Source organism: Meriones unguiculatus, chromosome 21 (assembly GCF_030254825.1).
Source record: "Meriones unguiculatus strain TT.TT164.6M chromosome 21, Bangor_MerUng_6.1, whole genome shotgun sequence".
NCBI classification, from domain to species: Eukaryota; Metazoa; Chordata; class Mammalia; order Rodentia; family Muridae; genus Meriones; species Meriones unguiculatus.
In genome coordinates this window covers 10,557,848-10,582,372 of record NC_083368.1, presented here as the reverse complement: position 1 = coordinate 10,582,372, position 24,525 = coordinate 10,557,848, and the positions used below count along the sequence as shown (strand labels likewise).

The 24,525-nt window shown below is 40.7% G+C and overlaps 1 protein-coding gene across 1 annotated transcript in view; it reads right to left on the bottom strand.

The window, feature by feature from the left end:
* Positions 1-315: 315 nt before the first annotated feature.
* Positions 316-24,525, bottom strand: part of Ndnf (neuron derived neurotrophic factor) — a 42,897-nt gene continuing 18,687 nt past the window's right edge. Inside the window, exons 2-4 of the mRNA XM_021653054.2 lie at positions 15,647-15,835; positions 10,043-10,167; positions 316-9,305 (exon numbers count right to left, since the gene is read on the bottom strand). Of these exons, the coding sequence (XP_021508729.1) occupies positions 7,912-9,305; positions 10,043-10,167; positions 15,647-15,834 (1,707 nt within the window). The 5' untranslated portion in view covers position 15,835 and the 3' untranslated portion in view covers positions 316-7,911. The remainder of the gene's footprint in view (positions 9,306-10,042; positions 10,168-15,646; positions 15,836-24,525) is intronic.

Below are 24,525 nucleotides of genomic sequence, written 5' to 3'. Positions count from 1 at the left end.
GCTTTGTAACTGGTTACAGGATTTGACTCTGGCTGACCCTCTTACTAGCAGCAGGCAGTTGAAGTTACTCAACTACTCTGATCTCAGTTTCTTTAGCAGTAAAATATAGAAAACAACAGAATCTACTTCAGAAGTTGGTCATGCAGATCAAGGATAAAATGCTTCAGTTTAAGATAAAGACCCCCAATTCAAAGTTTGGCAGCTACATAGTGAAAAGCCCCCAAATATCTTCTATTAAAAGAGAAAGAGAAAAAAACAATAATATGCACACAGGCAAGACAAAAAACAGGTAACCACAGACAGCTGCTTCTGGACTGAACAGGAGCATTAAAGATACCTTTATTACTACATGTTACAAACAGTCACACCATATATAAGAATTACAGCGAATTCTATAGAATAACAATCAGAATCAAATACCAAACATTTTTATTGTGGTAGCATAAGACACAGTGTAAGATGGGAAAACACCACATAATGTTAAGAACTCAGCAATTAATCAATTGTTTCTCTTCTGTTTCTAGCTGTCCACATTTATTCATCTCACAGGCAATCTGTCAATGTGCAAGCATGTTAATTTCCCCTTGTTTCAACTGGCTTTGCAGTACCCAATCCTGGCCATACCCTATCCTAGTGATACCCTAACTGAATGGGCATACAGAAAGATGCATATGTCTAGAGCTCATACATCCTGGTTCTACTCCATCTTAACCTGTGGCCTTGGGCACTGTGTATGCTTTCTTTGTTCTTTCCTTTTGTTAAGCGAGAATGCAATCCTGCCTTCATCTGACTGTGGCTATGAGGGTTGAAGTACTGTGTTTCAGAGGTCCGGCGCTCATTGTGAAGTACATGGCAACCATCAGCATCCTCATTTTACAAATAAGGATGTGTAAGTTCCAGAAGTTAAAAAAAAAAAAAACACCCAAAGTTTCATTTCTACCACTCTTCTTTCTCTGATTAAGAAGAATAACTTCAGCAGAGAAACACAAACCCCTGAAGAAAACAATGTATTTTCCTCCTTTGAATAAGGGTAAGTCACTAAGACTTTGAAAGTAGGAGGTGGCTTTGTGAGGGGCAATAAGCAATCTAAGACCTTGTTTAAGTCCTCCGAGACATTAGAAAACAGTAGTTCTGTTCTTTCAAGATTCCTACAGCAGAATATGAATATTCTGTATGTTTGTCAACCAAAATCTCAAGAACTCAGTACACATCTGCCCTCTTCAAGTTGGGCCCCTGGAATGCCTGCCCATGGCAAACGGGCGAGTGTTTGATATTGAGAGCCTCTAAGTTTGCTCAGCACACAGCCGTGTTTGAAGGACCAGTCTCTACTGCGTCAGTCAGCCATGCACAGAATGAATTGTTCATGTTGTGACTCTGTATCCTTCTTTCAGATTTCTGCCATTTCCCCATACCTGAGCGCTGAGTCTTGTGTTGATGAAAAGCCACAGAATTCAACAACCTGTAACTTACAGCTGGGGAGCAGTAGTTACAAACCTTACCTCCGTGAGGAGATAGTTAGTGCCACTAACTTAAATGGCTTATAATACACTTGTCACGATAAAACTACTGGAATGTTATTTCTTTATTTAAGCAATTGTATGTGTGCTTATTTGTCTCACCTAAAGTTCTTATTATATCTAGAAAATGCAGAAAGCATTAACTGTTCTAAGGTTTAGCCACTGCTGATCTGCATGGAAACCAAACATTGGACCACAGCAGTGCTGTTAATGGCTTGTAGCCATCTGCTGTATGGATGTTTTGTCTGTATAATGTCTGTGCACCACATTCATGCTTGGTGGCTGCAGAGGCCAGAAAGGGATGTTGGTTATGAGAGTGGAGTTCCAGATGGTTCTGAGTGGCTGTGTATATGCTGAATATTGAACTCTCATCCTCTGGAAGAGCAGCCAGTGCTCTTAACCTCTGAGCCACTTCCCAGCCCCAGATAGAGAGCATCTTTAGAACAGACCTTTTCCCTGGTTGTTGGGGTGTCTGTCTAGCACTGTGTGACTATTCCAGCCAGTGCGATGAAGGTACTCCTATGCTAAGTCCTCCTTGACAGTTCAGGAAACATCTTCTAAAATGGCTCAATCAGCCTTCTGTGCCCCAAGTGTTAACTGCTTTGTTCTCCTTAGTATATATCTTTTTCTCAGAAGCAAAAATCTGTTAGACTAATAATCAGATATGAATACCTTGGGGCTTTGTAAGGTTCGACCTGAAACAACTGCTTATAGTACCCTGTGCTACCATGTTTGCACAGTTGGAGAGATTATACTAAGAGGCAAATGCATACAAGAACTGCATATTTGCTTATTTCCAAATTATGACAATTTATATGGATACTGATCTCAGGAAGTATTTGTAAGAAGGTGGGGAGAGAAAGGGAGAGGGAGAAAAAGATTGAAGGGAGGGGGATGACTGAGGGGAAGGAATGGAGTCGAGGGGGGAGGAGGGAGAGGAGCGGAGGGAGACTATGGTTTGAAACTGCTGCTTACATAGCCCAGATTTATGCCAGGGCCAAGCTGAAACAGCAGGTTCATTCCACATCTCATTTACAATTTGGTTTTGTTTTCTAGATTGCACCATCTGCATCCCGTCACCCTCAATCAGAACTGATCTCTGCTAACTCCAGTAATTTACACCTCTGTCTTCACTCAAAAAGTATTTCCATATCTGATCTCTTGAGGAAAGGTTCTGTTCTAGGAGGTTAACTTATATGTCTGCCCCTGGCTTAGTCTCAAACTACATTTCTAACAAGTTTCTGGAACACCACTTTCCGGAAAGTTCTAAGAGGCTTAGTGAGTAGAGACTACATTCCAGTAGCATCCTTGTCTGTAACTGCCTTTCGATGTGATCTCTCCAGCTGTGAAAACATGGTACTGCAGAATAAGATAAGCATCCTTGGGTTTGACTAGGACCCTGGGTCCTCCCTCACCTCCAAAGCTGGTCCCTTTCTGTCTCTACTGAGACCTTCTTAGGGACAACAAAGCATCATCAGTACACCTAGGACCCAATTCTTCAATCTTAGGCCAATTGTCTATCTAGGTGGTTTATCATCAACCTTTCTTTTTCCTTTGCAAGTAAGAAGGAGATTGTAAAACTACCTGTGAAAGAAATATAGGCTAAATTTTGTTTACTAAACTACTTCTCATGGTTGGAAGGAAAAGGTATAAAGAGAAGTTAAGCCTACCCTGTTTATACACATGTTTGGGCACTCCTAAGAAATGAAAAGTGTCTGTCGCGGTACAATTTTAATAGCGATGCTGATTTGGGTCAGAATTTCCAGGGTGAGTTGCATGTAGGACAGTATGAAAGGTCTTAATAAAACCAGATTGTATTACAACATCCACGTCTCATCTCTTGGGCCTCCCAGAAAAGGAAACTAGACAAAACTGCTCTTCTTTAACTGCTCTTCTTTTGGTACTCTACTTTTTTGGTCTGCTCTTCTCTCTTGTACTTCCCATTTTCAAACCAACAACAAAAGCCCAGATATCACAACTACGGTGTTATTTTTCTGGCCAAAGCTCCCTGGGAGAAAACCAATGGTGAATGTGCTACGATGCCTTCCAGGGCACCCAGAAACCTACAACTAGATGACAGCTGATGGCTGGGCTTCATGAAGTCACATTGGCTTGGTCCGGGGGTGTGGGGGGTGGGGGAGTGGGAGGAAGGAAAGCTAAAGGCAGGTTCCCAGTGGAGGACACCTTATCAAAGTAGGAAAGGAAGCCAGCATGGTGAAGCTGCAAATGAGCTTGCTCAAGTTGGCCAGCAGGCATTGTTTCGTTTTGCTGTTCAGCCAGCTGGTCTGTAGGAATCAGTTGGGTAAGCTGTTGTATGCTTCCTTAACGTGAACCCATGCTTAAAACCAAGTCCCGAGTAAGCAGTAAGCCGGGAGTGAAGGAAGCTAGGAGACCTCAGATTTCTCATTGTAAGGTCGGACAGCAGTGACAGATGATCCAGGAAAGCGCTGGCAAAGTATTGGGAAGGAGTTAAGAAGCCTGGGCTGACTTCTGATGAGAAATGATAGACTAAGATCAGAAAGAAGCAGAGGAGAACCTCTCCTATCAGTGGACTTGGGGAGGGCCATGCATGCAGAAAGGGGGTGGAGGGTGGGACCGGAAGGGGAGGAGGGAGGGGCTTATGGGGGGATACAAAATGAATAAAGTGTAATTAATAAAAGTTAAATAAAAAATTTAAAAAATTATATAAAATTTAAAGAAAAAGAAGAAGAAGCCTGGGCTGGTGTCTGGAGTAGATCTCGGGAGCGGCTGCTAGTTGGTCCACAGGAGGAGTTGGTAAAGTGCTGGAAGGGGTCTTGGATTAAACACCACCTTAATCACCAAATTGCAAGACAAAAAATGTGTATACGTGTGATTTCAATGAGCATGCCCACACCTAACACCGCCCCCAAGGTAATCAACAAGGATTAATTGATGAGGTCAGTGAGATGGCTGAGTGGAGAAGAGCACTTGCTGCTCTTCCAGAGGACCCAGGTTCAACTCCCCATAATCCTCCTGTCAGTTCACAACCATGTGTTCCTCCAGTCCCAAGAGCTCCAGTGGTCTCCTTTGTCTTCTGCAGGCAAAGGGCCCCCATGCACAGAGAACGCCCGTGCACACAGTGAAACAATTCAAACAATTTTAAAGAAGCCCTAAGTGCTGCTCAAATTCTAAAATGCATCAGATTAAACTGGGCTCTTGTAATCCACTTGACTATTTGGGACATGGAAATTGTACTTACTTCAGATGAGTTCTGGGCAACAAAATCCAAGGATGCTTGTGCAATTTTCAGCTCTAATCTTTGAGTGCATGTTTTAAAACTGATGTAGGGGCTAAAGAGATGTTCCGGTATTAAGAACACTGGTGCTCTTCCAGAGGATTGAGGTTTTTAGGAGCAAAAAGTGGCTCCAACAATCTGCACCCACAGTTCTAGGGGAGTCACACAAAATTCTGGCCTCCACAGACACCAGAGACAGACTTGGTGCACAGATATACATGCAAGCAAAACACCCATAAAAAAAATCGAGATACTGATTAAAAATTAATTTTAAAAATCTGCTATGTTTTTGTAGTTTCTTAATAATTTAGACTCCACAGTCTAGGTCTTAACTATGTGTATGCAAACATACAGTAGAAATACTTTGTCTCTAAAATTTTTTCTTACAACTCTGAAGTGATCAGTTATAGACAACACACATTCTTGAGAAAATCAGAAATAACGAGCATTAAAAGATTACTTTAAAAAAACTAACCTACAAATGACTTTTTTTTTCAATCAAAAATCATGACTTGTATTTGGAAAGGATTTTGGAGTGTACATAGTAGCCTACTTAACTATTTCAATTATAAAACCATTCGTTTGTTTGTTTTGTTTTGTTTTTCACCTTTTAGCCCTTAGAGGGCCTGGAACTCACCAAACATATCAGGCTGAGTTCAGACTCACAGAGCTCTGTTTCCCTCTGTCTCATGGGTGCTGGATCAGAGCGTACTATCACACTTGGGCAAAAAATTTTCTATTTTCGTTTCTTTTGTTTTAAATGTATTCTGTACTTTCTCTGTCATTGCACTTGAAAAGTAAAGATTATGAGCTAAATATCTCAAAACCTTCTCTTCTCAATACCTGTCTACACATGACATCTGGCATGCATCATTCTCCTCGGTATCTATTGTTCACTCAGAAATTAGCATAGGCCAGGTTTTGTTTTTAGGTAAGCAAGCTTGTGGTTCTTTTCAAAATGTGAAGGAATCCTTCCTTCTTGTTCCTAATCTACCTAGATGCTCTTGGAATCTTAGCACATCAGTGAGTAGCAGGACATGATTTGCACAGGTTTCTCCTTTGTTATGAATAGAAGTTTCCCGGTTTCTTCCATATTCCTTAGTTTTAAAAGGCAAATGTTTTCTAAAGCCATGAGAAGATTCTTGTATTTGTCCATAATATGAAGAAATCACCTTCACACCCAACAGAGAACTAAAAGCTTAGTTAGATCACCTCAGCCTGGCTCCCAGCCTGCACGTATTAGGCAGTACCCAAGAGCCCAGACCTTGAAAGTAGCAATAAAGCTGGCTTACTATATTCTCGCTCACAAGTTGCTCAGCAAATATTAGGAAGCTTTTTCTCCCATGTTCATAGCTGAACATAGTTTACCTGGACGTTGTCAGCCTCTCCATGTATTGCAGTTGCTTAAATAGAGCATTGGGTAGATAGTCTTCAGCTTTCAAAAAGGTATTTCAGGTGGCATTCCTGCATTGCAAGGACGGATCGGTTGTGCTGGAAAGTTACTGCTGAGGAGTCAGAAGGTGTGTCGTAACGGATGCATTTCCTCCTAAGGTCAGCAGAGCACATGTCTCAGGGACTGTGAGTAGGTCCCTCTCAGTCACAGTGTTCCTATATTCCATAGCAACGCTGCTGCTGAACTCTCACTGGCAAAGGCTGTGCTGGTGTGCAGCAAAGAAAGCAACTGTGCCTGTCCCCTCGGAAGCCATAAAACATATGTGTTAGAGCTGGAGTTTTGCAAATGGCAGCTTCTTATGGCAGAGAGTATCTAACAGTGTCATTGCATCCTCATCTACACTACCCCAACTTGATGAATGGGAAAGGGGAATGCTGGGCAGTGACGGGCTGTCCTAAAGTCACGTTGTTTTAGATGATTAAAACTTATAGGTATTTCTGAATCATGCTCCTGTGGTATCGTGATGTTTTAGGATTTCTTGAGTAAAATCTGTCGAGGATAAAACTGGCCTCATGCTGCCCTGGTAGAGGCATGCCCTGTTATCTGCCAGTCTTATATCTTACACTTGAATTACCTTTAAAAACAGATGAAAACGCAAAGTTAACTTCGGCAGTGTTTTGTGAGTGTCATAAATAGCAGATGTAATGGCTGTGTTATGACTGATAAAAGTCCTAATCAATGTGTTTTCACTTGCTTCAGGTAGTGGTTAAAAAGGTTTGCCACAATTTAAGCAAATGGAAAATACTTATCCTGTCTCAATTTGGCCACTTAAAATAAATACTTAAAATGATTGTTCATCAGGTTGATAGTGTTTGGCTGGTCCTAGTCTCAAACAAGCCTATAATGGTTCTTGGGCTCCCACAAAGGACGGCTCCCACTTGATGTGCAAATCCAGATGGAATAACTGGCTCTTGATGCCAGTAAATGTCAAGAGAGGCAACATTTCATCCAGCTACTAAAGAAGACTAAATTTTTTATGCCAAGTTACAGAGAAGCACAGTTTTAAGGACAGATGAGAAACTGAAAGCACCACGGTACTGCTTGGGAAAACAAACAGTGTAATAATCTAATATCCTTAATTTTATGTACATGAATATAATGTATATCAACTTTTTACATGAGATACATACAGAATTTAAACATTTTACTGAACAAATAAGAATTTACAACAACAATATTACTGCTGAGAGGGTGATGTGATCTTTGATTAGATCTATGCTTTAACAGAGAAAGAATTTAATAGCTTACAATAATAGGAACATCAACATTTAAAACAGACTTTATAAAATAATTTATATTTATATTTATATTTATATATTTCCCCTAACATCTATAGAGAGGAATGATATGCATTTGTGATGTGTGCAACGAACGGCATATTTTAAATTTTTAGGTAATAAAATAATTTAGAAGCAGTTCATGCAATGGTCAAAGCAAAGAGTGGTATCCATCAAGATACCCTCTTTGTTTGACATCAACCAACATCAGACAGATGGACCGTAAGTTCCACAGCTGTGTGTGAATACAAGTCTACAGGTTATGTTAGACAGACATTAATGTACACAGGTTGGCATCTTCTTTCAAGCACAGGTCACAACTTCCGTTTGCCGTGTGGGAGTAGTCAGTTTACAGGCAAAGTGATTTCACGTCTCTCCTGTAGGTCTACACATCTCCACTCAAGGTAACTAACAGACCTTCCTTGTTTTCACGACTTTACTCTGATACTTCACAGAGTGTCCCCCGTGTCCTACGACATAGACATCCAGCAGGTAAGACTTGCCAGGCTGTAGATCTCGGATTGTCTCTGTGGTCACTGCTTTCTTCAGGTTTTGGCCATGGAAGTATTTGCAAAGGACCTTCTCTGACTTCTCCCTAGTGTCTGGTCCGAGGCACTGGTTTTGGTCTCTTCTTCTCTGGTCTACCCTGTAGTTTCCATCCACTTCTTTTCTGTAGATACAAAACTTTCTCCTTTCTTGGGTGCCCAGCCAAGCCACGGTGACGGAAGAGCAGGTGCGTAGGTTGTCAAAGGCTTTGATTCTTGTGTCTTGGGGAAGAGAAGGGAATTCCTGCTTACTGGGCCTGGTGGTAGCCAGTATTTTCAACGTGGATGCTCCTTTCTTGTTGCCTTTCAGCCGAATGAGGTATTTTGCTCTGGGTTTTCCTCTGAGCTGAAACTGCCGAATGCCTTCCACATTCTGAGACAGGAGCAGCTTTCCATCCCTTCTCACTTGTACTTGAACAGTGTCCAGACAAGAGTGAATAAATAAGGTGACCTTTTGGTGAGAGGAAGCTGGAGCAAGCCGTAGAAACTTTGTCCCCTTCCTTTTAACAAACACGTCGGTGACCCTCCCATCTTTGAGCACCACTGTCTTCTGTTTTGCTTCCTTTTTGGTTCTGGCAAAGGCACCCACGTAAGCTGTGCTCATGTTGCTGTTGGTATTGACCATGAAGACATCAAAGTAGTACTGAGTGTCAGGCTTCAGGTCAGAGACTGTGAAAATATTTTTGTTTCCTATGCAGATTTTCTGAATGTCAACCTTGGGCCTCCAGGAGACATGGCGCCCCACTTTGGGAGAAGGATTTGCCAGGAAGCTTCGATCTTTACCCAAATTATCTGTTGGAAATCCAAAATGGGCAAAGTCAAAGGGGTTGAAGTCCAGGCCAGGTTTGGGTGCCACCATGAAGGCATCATCCGAATTCATCTTTGTTTCCACTGCACAGAGACTTTTGAAATTGTGTTCCTTGTTGATTACCACACAGTACTCTATGGGTTGTTTCAACAAAGAGGCTGTGGGGCTCGGTTTCCAGGCTAAAGTGACTGTGGTACGTCCGACAGAGGTCACATCAACTCTGGGGTCATATGGCAAGTCAGGGTACGGCTGATCAGATTCTGGAGTGGTGGTGGCATACACTTTGAAATGTGTGTCTTTCTCTGTTGAAAGAAGCTCCACCTGATACAAACCAGCTGGGGAACTTGAAGACAGAAAATACTCTACGTCATTGCCCTTGTAAGAGAACAGTTCTGTGCCCTCCACATCAGTCATCTGCTGCCTCTGCTGGTCAAGTGGCTCAGGGTCACCTGGAGAGCAAGGGAGAAACATAAGCTGCATGTTACTGTGGCTTGCCAGCCTTCCATTGTGTTTTCAAACATCTTATCTTCATGTCAAAGACATGACATATTCCTAACAGAGGCAATGGCTCCACAATCATGGGAAGAGCAGAACCTGCATTGTAAGTCTTACTGCTTCCCATAGGCTTTTCCAAGATGGCCCAGGTATTATAGCTCACAAGCATCCTTCTCATAGGAGCAGCTGACAGGGCTTTGTCTTTAAGACTCTCCTAGAGGAGCCACAGCTGGGTTTCACTCCTTATCTTCTGTTTGCTTTCCACCCTCTCCATCTTCTTTAGGTGACTAACCCTTTTCTCATACCGACTTGCTTCTCACTCTGGCTTTAAACAGTGCTAAATGCTTCTCTGTTTACTTGCCCTTTATCCTTAACCTCGGCTGAGCCTCAAACCCACCTATTGAGAGCCTTTTGTGCCCCACAACAGTTAAGCCAGAATGTCTGAGGCTGAAATCGAGGACCACGCAGGCTTGCCCAGAGCAGACACAGAGGCTGTGCAAACTGTTCAGCTCCACACCCCCATTTGTTTCTTTTACTTTGCCATGTTCGGGGTCACCCCATGACATTTCTCCATTTTGGTCTCCAGCCTCACATGTACAACTGGGCTGTTTCTCTTACAGAAGCCTGTGTGTCTCAGAAGGCTTCCAGCTGTCTTTCAGAGAGCTGAGACTATCTGTATCCTGCTGTTTACCTGATCCATCCGCACTCGCCTCCTCAGGCAGCTCCTGCAGGCTAAGCTTCCACTCCAGAGGTGCATCACAAGGTGTCACTGTGACTGACAGAGGGGTGTTGTCTTCCTCAACCATGAAGAAATACCTGTGGGAAAGTTCAGACCCTGTGATGACTCTGACAACAACAATCAAGACTTACCAGAAAAGCCACTTGGTTTTCATTTTATTCATTTAACATACCTCAGAGAAAACATAAAACTATGAAAGTCCAAGAGTTAGAAGTCCAAATGCAAATCGGCAGCCAAACTTAATACCAACAAAAACAAAGGATAGTCAACCAAGTGTTCTGAGTTCAAGATGAACTCTTGCCCATCTGTAGGGGCCTCCACCATATAATATTCCTTGTGTGGCCTATAGCACTGTACTTTGACAAATGTTTGTGTTACCTTGATGGTACTCTGATGGTACACCTCCTATGTCAAAATATCCATTTCTGACATCAATATCATAGTTGTAAAATGTACCCTTTATCTCTGGCAAGATAACAGAGTGCATGTGTTTATTGTTTATTTATTACCAAAACATCCTGTTGAATTAAGTGTGTTAACAATTTTTAAAAAGAATTTAAAAAAAATCAAAACAGTCTTCTCTGTGCTTTTACCTCAGACATTTTTTATGGTACCTCAGGAGATATTTTATGGAAAATAAAAACATCATTAACCGATAAAAAGATGCAGATTCTAACTCCAAATTGCCTTCATAATTTTACTTAATTGTCTTTCAAAGCCTGTAACCTTGCAAATGAGGGAAACTGGAATCACTGCTGGCCAGCCCACACACAGTGCTCACAGACTCTATGGCAAAAAAGGTGGGTGGGCTTCGCTTCCTGTGTACTGTACCAGCTCAGCATCCCTCAAATCTTTCTTCTCCATATGCTCACCACCAGCACACATGCCAGATTGACCACAGTTCCCTACTCTGCTGACTCTGAGCGTGTCTCCCACATCCAATCTCTCTAGCGAGCATTCACATGGCTTCTCTATCACTTCTTGCCGCCGGATCACTTCAGATGCCTGGCGTTGCCTCTTACGTGTTAACTCTCTCAGGTTTAAATCCCTAGCCTGAACTTTTTCCATCATCAAGAAGACGGTGGCATTACAAACCTGAGGCATCTAATCTGAATTCCTGCAGCCGACCCCCTTTCAGTAGACCAAGGTCAGGCCACTCCAGATGAGCCTTTTGGAGTTTCTGTTGGTGGCTTTTAGCTCCCTCGTACACAATGTATTAGCAGACATTTTTTTTTTTTTTTTACTTTGCCTTTGAAATACATGTAGAAACTACTGCTCTCTCCTGGCTGGTCTGTCTTCATTCCCTCTTGCTGAAGCCTTGCTGAAGCCTCCTGACCTGCTCCCTGTTTTCACACTGGAGCCCCTTGATGTTGTAACCCTCAAACACAACACGTGCCCTGGCTTAAGATCCGCTGGCCCCTGTGTGCTGCAGAGTGCCAGCCACACAGCTGACAGCGCCTCACACTCCCTTCACGCTCAACCTCTGCTGAATGTCCCTCAGAGCCCGGCTGTGTGGCACCAGCCTGGGGCCTCTGCAGGTCTGCTCCTCTGCCTGACAAAGCACTTGTCCTTGAGACCCTGGGGCTTCCTTCAGCTCTCCACTCCAGCGCTGTGGATCCATTTGGACGCCATATGTAAAATATTTCTTTCTTGCGAATGAGTGTCTCTTTCATTTTATTTTCAAAACATTTATTGGAACCTAACATATTGTGCTTCTTTTATTCCTTTTTCAATTTTCTGTCTTCCTCAACTAGACTGACAACAAGAGGGCAGCTGTTTGTTTCGTTGATATATATACTCAGACACCGAAATAATTCAAAATATTTGTTGAATCAACTGACCGGTTGTGATTTCCACTGTTAAATCATTTTCCTACTTTCAACTATTCTTTCCGTTGAAACAGGATCAATCTCTATAAAAAGCTTGATTCAAAGTTTCTAGAACCTGGTGAAACACTGGGTGACCAGAATAAAAACAACCCTTTTCTAACTTTTCCAAGTTGAAAATGAAGTATGCAGAATTTCTTGTTCCCAAACTGAGAGGGAAATCAACATCAATACATCACCATTGATGTCAGAGTTCCTTTCTTATATCTCAGCCTCATCGTTTCTCACAGGCTCCCGTACCATTTCCCAAGCACCGTAATTCACAAGCATTGTTTGCACAAGAGCAGTTGCCAGGCCCTTATGTATGAAGTAAGGTGGCCCGGAGCCTGAGCATCGTCATGGCCCTGTACAGACCTTGCGTTTTACTTGTATAACACGCTATAAATGATTATTTCAAATCTACTATTTCAAACTCTACTATGCTGAGATAATTTTAAAATCTCATATTAGACTGAGATTGTTCAGTCTCAATGTTTTGGTTTTTTGGGGTTTTTTTTTTAGATTTTTGTATATTTATAAGTATGGATGCTGGTGCCTTCCTTATACTAGGCAAGGAAGCTGTGTGGCATGTGTAACAAATGGAAGGTCAAGATGGTTTCCATAGCCCTGAATAAACTAAGTGTACCCTGCTGGGAAGCTGAAATAAAACTAAGGGAATATTATACACACACACACACACACACACACACACACACACACCACTTCTTCTTCAGCTTCGAGCCTCTTTATAGCTTTGAGAATGTCTCTAACTGATCTCATCCATGGTCAAGCTTTCTGAGTGAGGTCATGCCTTCCCTATCAGGCTTTATTCTTGTCTCTACCTCTTCAGCTTTTGTGCTGTAACCACATAGAACTTCTCCCAAACTCTTCCCTCTCCTGGGTCTCTGAGATGTGCCCTACTTACATTTACATCCTGCTTCTTCAGAAATGTCCTTCCTCAATCATTCCAGAGAGATTTGCATATTCTCTGTCAGGGTCTATGTTCTTCACTTGTCACATTTACTGCAATTTGTGTCTATATGCATTTGTGTGGTTATTTGATCTCACATTACCCCAAAGCCCAGTTAGGGCTCATTTTCCATGTCACTGTATGCCCTATGCACAGCATGCTAGCACAAATTTCTGAATAAAGCAAGCACTTGCTGAATATTTTTGAATGAATGCATTACTAAGGCAATGAGCTGAACTCCAGAATCTTAACAGCAATCTTGTTACTTTGGCCTGAGGATATTATATCTAGAATCTATTTCTATTTGAATACATAAAATCTGAATAAAAATAGAAGTTTTCTCTTCACTCTTCAGGGATGAATTTGGAGATGGCAGGTGATATAGGGCAAGAGAAGACAGACTGAGAAGCATATTAAGCACATGCAACATCTTTAAAATAATACTAGACAATGATCTAAGATGACAACTAGCTGATTCAATTGTTTACTGTGCCAAGTCTGGTACCACGGCCACCCACACATGTATTAGGATATTTGCTATTTAATCTGCCTACTTTCTCAAGATTATTTTTTATCCTTTAGCAGAGATGATATTAAGCCAAGCCTTTCCATATCACATAAAAGAGGCACAATATCAAATAGTGTGTGGAATTTTATGGTTTGCTTCTTGGGTTTTATTTGGGCAGCACAGGGTAGCCACATCAGAGCCAAAACAGTGGATGAACTGATCTGTTTGCTGCTTTCTCCCTTTCTGACAGCACTTTCTTTCCTTAGCTAAAAAATGATGTATTAGTAACCTGAAGACAGACTGTGTACCAGTTAACACACAGGAGGATGTTTGCATTGCTCGAGGTGATTACCATGCACATATAGCAGCAGGACATCCCTACGGTAACACTTTCATCTGAAAGCTTGCAAATTAGGGACAAGCCAGAACCTAAGCCAACAATGTGGCATGGCATGCCTTTGTTATTAAGCATACACAGGAAACACGCGTAGAAGAGAGTGACAATAAGAAGTGAAAGGCTATGATCTGTGTGTTCAGATACGTACTGCCACGTGAGGCTGGCAAAAATGAAATGAAGGAGAAAACATGAATGAGGGATGCCCAACACGTCACCACCTAGCTTTGCAGTTTATGTGTAATATGAGAACAACCTGTAGACTCGATGTCTTTTTCTACTCCTCCGGACAACCATTCAGGGTAGAACGTGGACAGTAGCTGTGTGTACTACCACTGTACATACCTCCAACTCCAAAAGTATGTGTCCTCCTGGGGCTACGATCCTACCTAACTAGTGCAAGCAAACACTGCACTCAGCTGTAGATAGAAGGGGCCTTAAAGTGTGTTTTGGAAAAAAAGAGACAAGAATAATAGATTATAAATGTACTGGCAGTTGTGTGGTGTTGCATAACAAAAACATAATTTAAAGAAAAGTGCCATTTTAATACCACCCTTAAAACTACAACTAAAGACTACTTAATTTTTAGAAGATCAGAAGGTGAGCCATTTATTTGATTCAGCGACATGATTATATAATTAAAAAGCTGTTTTTAAAGAACACTACAAAGGGAACAGAACCCAAGCATATTTTGGAAATGAAAGACATGTCTAAAGAAAAATTTTAGTGTTTTTCACTCAAATATTTTAAGGACAAAAATGTAAACTGTTCTCAATGACAATTCAGTTAATATTAAGGATTTCTCTAAAGTCGTACATGGCATCATATATCTTTTCTTTTTCTCACAGACTAAGTCTCTGTGAGGACAAGGGCAACAAGCTCCTCCATGTACTAAGCTTTTCACCCTATATCTTCAGTCTCACGAATAGCATTTAGAGGTGCATAAGTATGGACATTTCCAGTCAGTTCTTAGTCTATTGCATTCTGTCACACAAGTTACTTTACTCCAGGGTTGAAACAGTTCTCACTTCACCTCTGAAAACTGGTCCTCTGTGCTCCTTCCAACTGATGAAATAGTGGGGCCACTAAACAGAAGAGGTTTATTGTACCATTCTCCCTCCATTAAATCGAAAATATGACATAAAGACCCCTTATCTGAGACTTTGGAAAAATGGGTAAGTTACAATGGAAAATTCTATATCCTGGAATACCAGTTCATCTCAGGTTAAATAGACAAGTTGAAAAAAAATATTTCAAAACATTAACAATGAAAGACAAAAAGAGTTAAAGCTTGACAGATTGATAACTTCATATGTAATAGTTTGAAAGATATCATTCCTATGATATATATGTGTAACTTTTAATGACAGGCATGTTTAGAAACACTACAGAAGCCTGTTGATGGTGGAGCAAAAGAAATGATCGTTGTCAGTTTTTCAATATTTGAATCTCTCAGAATTTCACCCTGTCTCCTTGTACTATCCTTCCATAAATGCAAACGTTTGAAGAGCCATATGTTGAAGTAATTTCAATTTACAGAGCTGTCTTAGGAACCCCTTACTCTCCTAGATGTTAGATGTCACTCATTCAAAAATCGAGACTACGGAGGTGCCTCTTGTATCTGACAGGAGAGCACAACTAAGAAGACCCAGACAGCCTCACCCAACGAGCAGCTATTGCGTGGCCACTATGTCTTTCTCCCGTAGAGAAAACACGCAATGCTGTTGACATGCTGCTTTCAGAAGTCCACGTGGGGGCTTACTGTCTGCTGTGGAGCCTCTCATACGGGAACTGAGCATCAAGCCCGGCAAGGACATACCTTCTCGGCGTATGTCTGAAGAGGTAACTGCTGACTTCAGCTCCATCTGGAATCACAGATGAATCATGGAAAAATGCCTTATCACGGATCTGCATCTGAAAAAGCTCCTCATCTCGGGTGGGCAGCTTCTGGGTCCTCGAGATGAGCGGTAACAGGAGCCACAGCAGACACCAATGGAGCAGGTCCATCCTGGGCAACAGAAACAAGCCCTTCAATTAGTCCTGCAGGCAGACCCTGAGTCAGCTGAGGAAGCTTCCCGAAGGGTCAGCACCCTACATTTACCCAGAATCAGTGATACACATACACACAATTTTGGAACAGTTCTTCTGTGTTTCATTTAAACCCATTTCATAATGTTAAGGATGGATTTGCTAGAATCTCAGATATTTCAAAAGAATATTTTGAAATGAAATCACTTTTGATGCATTAACTTCCCTGAGTCCTAAGAAAGAAAGTCAGCACTTCATTGTGGAGAAGCCAATGTGATCCTTACTGAAAAAGTCCTGTCAGTGTCTGAGAGCTTAGAGGATCACCAAGGGTCAGTCCCTCCATGTTTTACAAAATTTATGCACAAGAGTTGGCCAGAGCCACTGCTCAGTGACCTCACTGACGCCATTATTGAACGATACTTCCAAATTATGTCACAGAGAGCCACAGGGAGCAGAAAGATTTTACACATTTATTTTTAAATTCTTGCTTACAATTTGGCAGAATTTTGTATGTTTTACTTAACTCTAGAGTTTCACAAATTAGGTAAATTTTTTAAAGATTGAGATGCTCAGCCCCATCATTTGTAAAAGTTGATCCAAAGTCATAAAGTTATTTTATGATATAAATCAGATATCAATCTGATTGTTACAACTAACAGAAGCACATTTGCATACACATTTACATGACGGAAACCAGGCCTCAGATATTTAAATCATTCGTCTTAACTTCTGTAGAACAAGCCACTCAAACCTTTAAATCATTGGTCATAACTTCTTAAAGGATCTTTCTAATGAGTTATATTGTGATATTTATCAAGGCTCCCTATCAGTAACTAAAGCTCATTCTTTAGGCCTATGCACTCAAGATGCTACCAAGGCAACTGATGTCCTCCTGACTCAGTTTTCTGTAGGATGGCCTAGATAGGAACAAGGATTGACATGTTAACTGAGGTTTTGGTCTTCTGATTAACCATTCAATTTTTTCTTATATAATTTTGTAATGAGTTATTTCCCAGGAATTCAAGGATTAGAAAAATATGATGGTTTCACACTAAAGTACTTCCCACAGGAAAAAAGGTAATTACAAATGTTTGTAATAATTTGAAATGAAGTGGAAGCTAATAAAAATTGACAGAGCGGTTACTATAAGTTTGACATCATTTGACTTTAATTTTGTCATCAAAAAAACGAGATGGCTCAGTGGTTAACAGTACTTCCTGTTCTTCTAGAAGAGTCAGGTTTTGTTCCCACCATTCACATAGGGTAACTTATAACAGTTCGTAACTCCAGCTCCGGGGGATCTGGTGGCTCTGGCCTTCTGGGACACCCACATGTATGTGGCATTCACTTGAACGCACAGGCATGTGCATAGGTGCACACATGCACGCACGCGCACACACACATGCACATAAAAAACTAAAAAAATTTAGATAACAAAAAATGGTTTATAAACTTTATAATGAGGGTGTGAATAATTTTTCAGAGTCATCTTGCTCAAAAAAGTACTTTCAACTTCTTCTGCATATTTTTCGTCTGCTTTGAATCTATTTTTCCACCGAAAATATCTGCAGTAATAGAGTTAGTGTGTGCAAAGCCTCTTTTCCTGATTGTCTTACTACAGTTAGCAAATGTGGTGAAAGTTATGCTTACACTGGGTTATAACGCTGGTCAGAACTATTATGCAGTATAAAGTAGGTGCTGCTATCACTCAAACCTCAGTTACACTGCCAGAGAAGGGCTCCCGTTGCAGGTAGAATCGACGGCAGAGCTTAAACTTTGCAATATCTCTCAAGAAAATTTTTCCATATTCCATCCTTTCTTAGCTGCACTGTAATTGAAAGTGCAATTACTCTCTTCCCCATTACTTTCTGAGGTGAAAGGAGTAGAAAGTCTGAATAGCATTTGGTATTTGCTAAGCATGCAATAAAATGTGCCTAGGAAGATTTGCTATTTTAACCAAATAAAACATCCTTGGTCATTCCTCTCGGGGTGAGGCCTCTTTGCCTTCTGAGAGGAGCTACTAGACAATTGCTTAAGTCTCTTCAGAAGGGTGAGGATTTGGCTACTCCGGGGCGGTATACCGCAGTAGGTTCCCTGTCTGCCTGTAAGGCTGCCCACTGCACAGTTCCACTAGGTGACTCGGCCCCAGTGGGCTGCTGATGCCCTTGGGTATTTAGATTGAGAACTAGCATTCCATGACTACCAGAAGTGGCCCGATGGTGAATTTATATGGTAGATTAATAATTTTGTACATGAAGTAAACAGGCATGTTAGACTCCACCAAGAAAGAATAGAGTTAGCTTATTAAAATTAAAAACTAAATCAGCATACAACAATGGTATATATTTAGGGTGTCAAGTATGACAATTTGATACATGTATTTAACATACACTGATCAAGTCAGAATAATTAGCATTCTTATTATCTTAAACATTTATTCCTTCTTTCTGTTGGGAACTTTTAGACATTTTCCTCTACCTCTTAGGATGCATGTACTGAATTAGCCTCCTCTTTATTTATTAAAATATACATCAGGTACATCTTTGCTTTCTGACAACCACCAGAATTGTCATGCTAATTATGATGAACAGGGTGGAATGATTTTTCAGAAGTGTTTAAAATTAACATAACTTGAAGACACAGGACTCTGTATTATATCACACTGGTTCAGCATTCAATATTTTAAGCATACATTTATTTATTTATTTCGTGTGGGAGAGGACAAGTGTCATTGTGCGTGCTAAGATGGCCGAGGTCAAAGGATAATTTGGGGGAGTAGTTTCTCTCTCTCTCCCATTCGTGTTCTAAAGACGGAACTCGGCTTCTAGGCCTCACTGAACACTCAACATTTCAACATGAAATGATTGAGGAGGGAAAGTTACCATGATGAACATTAGCCATTTTTGCAATTTTATCAGATTATAGACAGGATTTAATTTTTTAAAAATGTGTTTTGAGAAGGAACCAAAGATAATCAAACACTACTTTGTAAACACAACATGTAGATTTCAACTCATAATTTATACTCACTGATCAAAAATTGATTCATTTAGAGATTGTTTCAATGGAGGTCTTAAAGTTGCATAGTTTCTTTAACCCATGTATTCTCTCTAAAACTTTCATTCTAAGAATTAGTCACTATAATTTTTTTTTTAATTAGCCTACAAAGTAATAGACTTTCTTGCCAGGCTTTCACTCATAAGTATCATTATACTTATTGATTATTCAAGGCCTCCCACTCCCTTCTCCCATCCTCCAGTCCCCTTCCTTCAAATAGTCCTCCTGCTTTCTTGTCATGTATGAGGAATTAGTCACTTTAAATAAACAACTGGAAATACATTCCTCTTCAGAGTAAGCCTTGCTAAGTCAGTCTCTGAGAACAGACTTCTGAAATTACAGAAGTGCCCTCTAATGGTGTGACTTTTCTTGTTTCTCCTTGCTTCCTCTCCACATCTACAGCTTATCTAGATTTAAAGTTTGAATTCAGTAATGTTGATCAGGCCAGGCATGGTGGCATAAACCTGATCCCCAGTCTCTGGAAAGAGACTGTGTTCACCATGTCTCCTTGTCAGGAATTAACTGACCATCATGTGAAAACTCTGTATTCTGTTCAGAGGATACAGGCTCCAGCTGTGGCTCCCACAGAGCCACAGAGGGGATTTATATCAGAAAAATAAATTGAGTTCAGAGCACTGGTGAGATGGAGGTAGGAGGATCAGGAGGGCAGCGTCATCCTCAGCTACATAACCAGTTTATGGCTAGCCCAAGCTACAGTGAGACCTTTCATCTCACAGAAAGAAAAGAACATTGCTCCCCACCCCAAATAAAACAATGCTAGCCCCAAAGCAACGGTATTTAAAAACTCATTAGTCAGAATTGCAATTTCAGAATGACTTCTTACATGGCCATCTGGTGGATAACGCGGGGAATGTGCCAGTGTGCAGCAAGGAATCCTGTTATCCTTCTACCACAGGGAGTATAACTCAATCAGTTGTAAAAAATTGTCAGGGTACCATATGCACATGCAAATACAAACGCATATGCATTGCTCTAGGAAAGTTAGTCAGCATGGCTGTATCCACAATCCAGAAAAACTGCATGCTGCTATCCTAAACACCAAGTAGGGTCAGTATCGTGGTTTGGACTGGAAGTTTCTGGTGCCTGAAACATTCAGATATTAACAAATATCTGCCAGTGTTCATGTTGTCAAAAGGCTTTCTTTTAAATCCTGTGGACACTGAGGAGAGAAGGGTCTTTGGAATTCCCATTTACTAACACATGAGATAGTTTCACTCTTTGGAAGGACAGTGTGTGTCAGATTAAAACTTACCCCCAAAACATTTCTTTTTTCTCTTTTCCTTTCCTCTCCCCATCCCATCTCTTATCTGTTTTTAGTCTGTCTCCATCTCCAGCTCTGTCTACAACTCTATTTCTTTCTCCTTCTTTATGTCTCCACCTCTGCCTCTATCACATCTCTCTGTCTGCATCTCCATCTTTTCCATCTTCATCTCTATCATCTCCACTACCTCCATCTCTATCTCATACTTAGAAACTGAGGAATGCAGATCATTTTTTTCTAAAATATCTCAAGATTATGATGCATTCTATACTGACAGAGATGAGGCGAGTCCAGGAATAGTGGACAGTAATAGCTTTATATTTAGTTGTGTGCTATATGTACATGTATATATTCTTCAGGTCAAATTATGTGGAAATATATGGATGTAGTTAGTTGACGTAGAAGTGAAAATCACTGAGGGGTAGTCTTAAAGGAAGAACCTAAAATGTGGCATCTGCTGCTGCTGTGTGATAAGAAGGTAAACATTACAGTGAAGCAGATGTGCCGACATTTGATTCTCAGTGTTTTAGAACCTCAGGATTGACTTACATCTACCTCATTTACTTTCACCTTTGCTAGACTCTGAAGAGTACAAATTGCAAGGGATGAACTGAATACCAGTTTTAGAGAATAAGCCAATGAATAAATAGATACTTTATTTTTAAGTGTGTGTACATGTTTGTCTGTGTGTGGTTATGAGTAACAGTCATCCTCAGAAGCCAGTGGCCTCATATCTGCTGGTATTACAGTTATAGGCAGCTAGCTGTAGGTCAGCTAATGTCAGTTATGGAAATCAAGTCCAGATCCTCTGTAAGAATAGCACACACTCTTAACTGCTGAGACATCTCTCCAGTCCCAAACATAAAAAAATAAAAACCATTTTTTCCTTCTTCTATAAGGAGTAGAGCATATAACGGGAAATTAAAATGAACAAATAAATTCTTGTTTTAGAATTTTCATTTGTTAATATTTATTTATTCAATAATTTATTTGTGTATGTGGGGGGCTGGGGGGATGGCTATGGCTTGGTGCATGTGTGCTGTGGTGTGAGTATGTGGAGGCCAGAGGACAATTTTGCGGGGATAGTTTTCTTTATAACTTGTGGATCCCAGGGATCCTACTCAGACTGCTCAGCTTGGTAGCAAGAGCTTTTACAACATAGCCATCTTTCTGACCTTCAGATTCTTAATCTATGGAGCCTTTAGCATAGTTAGAATACATTCAAATTGACCAGGCTTCCTCCTTTCTCACAAACTTGAAGAGATGCTCATGAAAGGTAAAATGGCCAGATAATAAGCAAAGTAAAACTTAAAGTACACCTGGATTATTTACCTGTATAAGCCAGGTGCCCAGTCTGAGCGACAGTATCACAGAAACCTACAACTGGCCCCACCCCCAAACAAGTGAAACCTGCAGCAAGACACCTGGAGCATCTCCATACAGCCAATCCATGTAATGTGCTGGCAATTACTTAAGAGCAGTTTGTCCACCTGCCGGTCCTTAGCAAACCACTGGCTTGCTTGGTGAACACCATTTATTAATTAAATGGTTTACATAGTGATAACAAGCAAATAAACCTAGATGAGTTTTTGCTGCACAAAATTCAATCAGTTTTAACTACAAATTCTAATGGAAATCTCAAGCAAAAACAATTTCAAACTACCAGAAATCTTGCCGTTAGCGTTTATAGACTGCTGACTTATGGTGTATATAGACTGCTGCTCTAGTTTGCTTTCTACTGTTGCAGTTAGCACCGTGACCAAGAACAACCTGTGAAAGAAAGGGCTTATTTGGCTGACAACTCTATTTCACACTCCATCATGAAGAGAAGTCTGAACAGGAATTCAGGGTAGGAACCTAATTAGGAACATGCAGAGGCCATAGAGGAATGCTTCGGAGTGGCTAGCCTGTCATGGCTCACCCAGCCTGCTTTCTTATTTAACCCAGGATATCCTACCTGGGATGGCACTCTCCACAGTGGGCTGGGCCATCCCATGTCCATCAGTAATTAAGAAAATGCCCCCATAGACCTGCCTACAGGTAGACCAGGTGGAGGCGTTCTCCATTGAGCGTCCCTCTTCCAACATGAGTCCAGCTTGTGTCAAACTGACTACAATCTAACCTGCAGTATCTTATCACTGGGGATAATTTACAAATCTGGCAAATAAAAACTATGTGGTTTCTGATATATCCGACCAAGAGTTTCTGACTAAAGTGCAGCAGAATGTAAATGAAGACACTGACCTTCCTCAGCCATGCAGACTCCTCAGAACTGCCTCTAAGCTCTCTTTAGTGGTGTTGCTAGAAAAAAAGCGAACTCATCCAACCTCCCTTCACCAGTAATCAAGGTCTGCAATGTCTTTGCAGAAACATATGCACATATTTGTGAAAAATAGCATCAGGTGATTATAACTATTCCATGCTTAAAAACACAAGATCAAATTCATGGGTATAAATATGCTTCACAAAGAATACAATTTTAGAATACCCACATCAAGATTCATTTTATATTACTTTAAATAAATTTGAAACAACCTCCAAGCCCCACAAACGGATGAATATTCCAAATGACTTGAAGTAAATGCATCTGGACTAAATAAATTTAATGTTTAATTATAGAGAGTAAAAAATGTATGATTATACTTGAGTGAGGAAAATTTCAAGGAATGGTATGCCACAAAGATTTCTGTTATTTTATTTTTATGCAAATACTTAGTCTTTTTAATTTCTATTATTAAACTTGAGGGTGTTTGCTACATGCAAGCACGTGTGATAATATGTTTAAGTGACTGACTTAGTATAAAGGAAAATATGGTGTCGGTCTAAGGGAGGGTCCTTGTGTCTGCATCAACCTGCTGGCAGCCAGCACGGTGAGCTGTGCTTGTATCCTATTGTGCAGAGTTTGCCTCTTGGATGCAAAAGTCCCTTCAAGGCAGAAATGCACAAATAAGAGTTAAATTCCTAGAAGAGGTTTGATTTTGGTGACTTTTCAAAGAAGAAAAATGTTGGCTGAAGTTAGTTGGTTATTTGTAAAATTCCAAAACTAACCCCTGTTTTGGTTGAATAGTAAAGAAGAAAAAAAGGTCTACAGTCAGTCTCCTGGTGTGTCCTGTGGTACGGTCTCAGCAGGTGAGAATGGTGCTCCCTTGCAAATACATGTCCCTTGTGGAGACAGCCCTGTTGACAGAATCTGCTGTCACTCCATAGTGCCATAATTATGAAGGGCTTTAGAGTTCATTACACCAGTGATTCCAACCTCCCTGAGCACTTCCCTCAATGACTGCCAACTTTCATTCTGAAGGGAAATTGAATTAATATAGAAAAGCAATGTACAATTAAAACCTGCCAAAGATTCAAATAAAGTTTCCATTCTGTAATCCACCTGCTGTAATCCTCCTGGTGTACAGTTCAGGAAGGGCTGAAGTCAAGGACATTCTAATTTTAAATGTCCAAGTGTACAAAGTCAGAACTACTTGAAAGAAGAGCACATTTTAAAGAAGTAACTGTGTCTTCTTACTGCTATTAAGGCCAAGAAAAGCACACTAACAACATAATGGTCAAAGTAAATGCACCATAAACAGACATAGACTTTGATCTGGGAAAACAGTCTTAGTTTAGCAAATGAAAGAAATTTAAAATGCACTGGATGGGTGACTACAAGATATGACAAAGTTCAAGAGCAATGTTTAGGAGAATGAAAAGTAAAGCTAAAACAAAAGAGTGAGTATTTTCCCCTATCAGAATGTCCTGTGGGTGTGAGATAACTGGGAGAATTCCTGCTGTCTTGAGAGCAGCTAATGATTCCTAGAATGAAGAGAGCCTGTGGGAAGGGAGAAAAATGCTCAGTTGCTTTTGTTTGACAGCTAGGCTGGTGTGTGTGTGTGTGTGTGTGTGTGTGTGTGCGTTTTTTCTGTTGATCTACAGCAGAATGAAAATGACTTGAAAATTACTTCCTGTGAAATGTTCCCAAAGCAGCCCATTCCCTTCACAGCTCATTCTCTGCAGAGACAAAGTGGAGACGGAGCAGAGGCAGTTAGCCCTGGCAAGTCAGCAGAGAAAGGGAGACAGCAACACAAAACCTCAAACTGACACTATAGTTACCTTAGCTGAGAAGTGAACTTCACAAAAACATTATATGGTCAAAAGTTAATATAAAAAAAGCCAAGTTGCTGATAAGTGACAGCACTCCAAAGTGAGTGGGGTAATGTAGGGACTCAACAACAATAAAAATATCCTACAGATGCCAAAGCTACTTACAAATACAATTAGCATTTATACTTTCACTCACTCTTCTTAATTCTAAGACTTTGTAATGAGTGCTTGCTCTGCAT